The sequence below is a fragment of the Tupaia chinensis genome, unplaced genomic scaffold (assembly GCF_000334495.1).
Source record: "Tupaia chinensis unplaced genomic scaffold, TupChi_1.0 Scaffold000023_1, whole genome shotgun sequence".
In the NCBI taxonomy this organism is placed as follows: Eukaryota; Metazoa; Chordata; class Mammalia; order Scandentia; family Tupaiidae; genus Tupaia; species Tupaia belangeri.
The window spans coordinates 3,721,501-3,722,641 of record NW_006159453.1 but is presented as its reverse complement, the minus strand read 5'-3'; the positions used below and the strand labels follow the sequence as shown (position 1 = coordinate 3,722,641).

The window sequence follows — 1,141 nt, the reverse complement described above, 5'->3', positions numbered from 1 at the left end:
CAGCAGCACTTGAAGTCTCCTGATCATATCAAAGGGAAACAGGTGGGTTTTGGTATATGTTAATGAAGCCATTGGATTATATTACCAAGTCTAGTGTTCTTTGGCCATTGTTGTCAATCTCAGGTGAATAACAGTAAGTATACTCAGGTAGTTTAGTGTAGTGGTTAAGACTGTGTGCTCTGAGCAAGACTTTTTGGACTTGAATCCCAGTTCAGAAGCTACACAATATGTTAAACATGTAAAATTAACATTTCTTTGTCTTAAGTTTCCTTATCTGTAAATGAGGGTGGGTAATTATTCTACTTTTAAATGATTAAGAATTAGATTTATTGGGGCGTGTAGGTGGTGTGGTGGGTAAGGTGCTGGACACCCGCATAGCCATCCACAGTTCAAGGCCCTGGCCTGGTTGCTTGCTTTCTCTTTCTCTTTTTCCATCTCTCTCTTGTGAGTGCACGTGCCCTTTACCAAGTTTTTTTTTTTTTTGGAGAGGTTTTTGCAATAGGGTGCGTGCGCTCGCCAGACAGATAGAGAGATACAGAGAGACAGAAAGCGAGAAATCACCCCCCAGGGGGGATGGTCACGCCGCAATCCCTTCTCCTCCATTCTCCTCTCGGGATCTTGGGCACGTACGCACATGCGGCCGGCATGAGTTTAAGCCGCCGGGTCCAGGACTCGAACCGCTGTCGACTACGTGGGAGTCCAGCGACATAGCCATTACACTAACTGCTGGTTCCCCAAATATTTTTTAAAAGGTAATTATAAATAAAGTTAAATGATTTCTGTAAAATTATAAGGATTAGACTTATTAAAATAACACAATTAGAATAGTACCTGATAATAGCAAACATTCGGAAGTAATGTTGAGCTCTTAATTTTATTATTGACATTTTTTAAAAGTTAGCATTAAATTGCTTTTGAAGAAGTCTGTATGTTTAAGATTGAGAGGCAGCCCATGGCATGGTGGTTATGGTGGTCAGATCCCACATGACTGACTATATGATTTGAGTCCTAGACCTGGTGGCCTGAACAACACACCAGGTGCATATGTGCGCATGCCCAAGATCCGAAACCGAGAGTGGAAGAGTAGGGATATGACTCATACCCATGGGGAGACTGATTTCTCACTTTCTTCTCACTCTTT

General features: G+C 42.1%; 1 protein-coding gene across 1 annotated transcript in view; it reads left to right on the top strand.

The window, feature by feature from the left end:
- Positions 1–1,141, top strand: part of ZNF326 (zinc finger protein 326) — a 34,243-nt gene that overhangs the window by 27,565 nt on the left and 5,537 nt on the right. Inside the window, 1 exon segment of the mRNA XM_027770530.1 lies at positions 1–42. This exon segment is cut by the window's left edge and continues 9 nt beyond it. Coding sequence (XP_027626331.1) covers positions 1–42 — 42 coding nt within the window.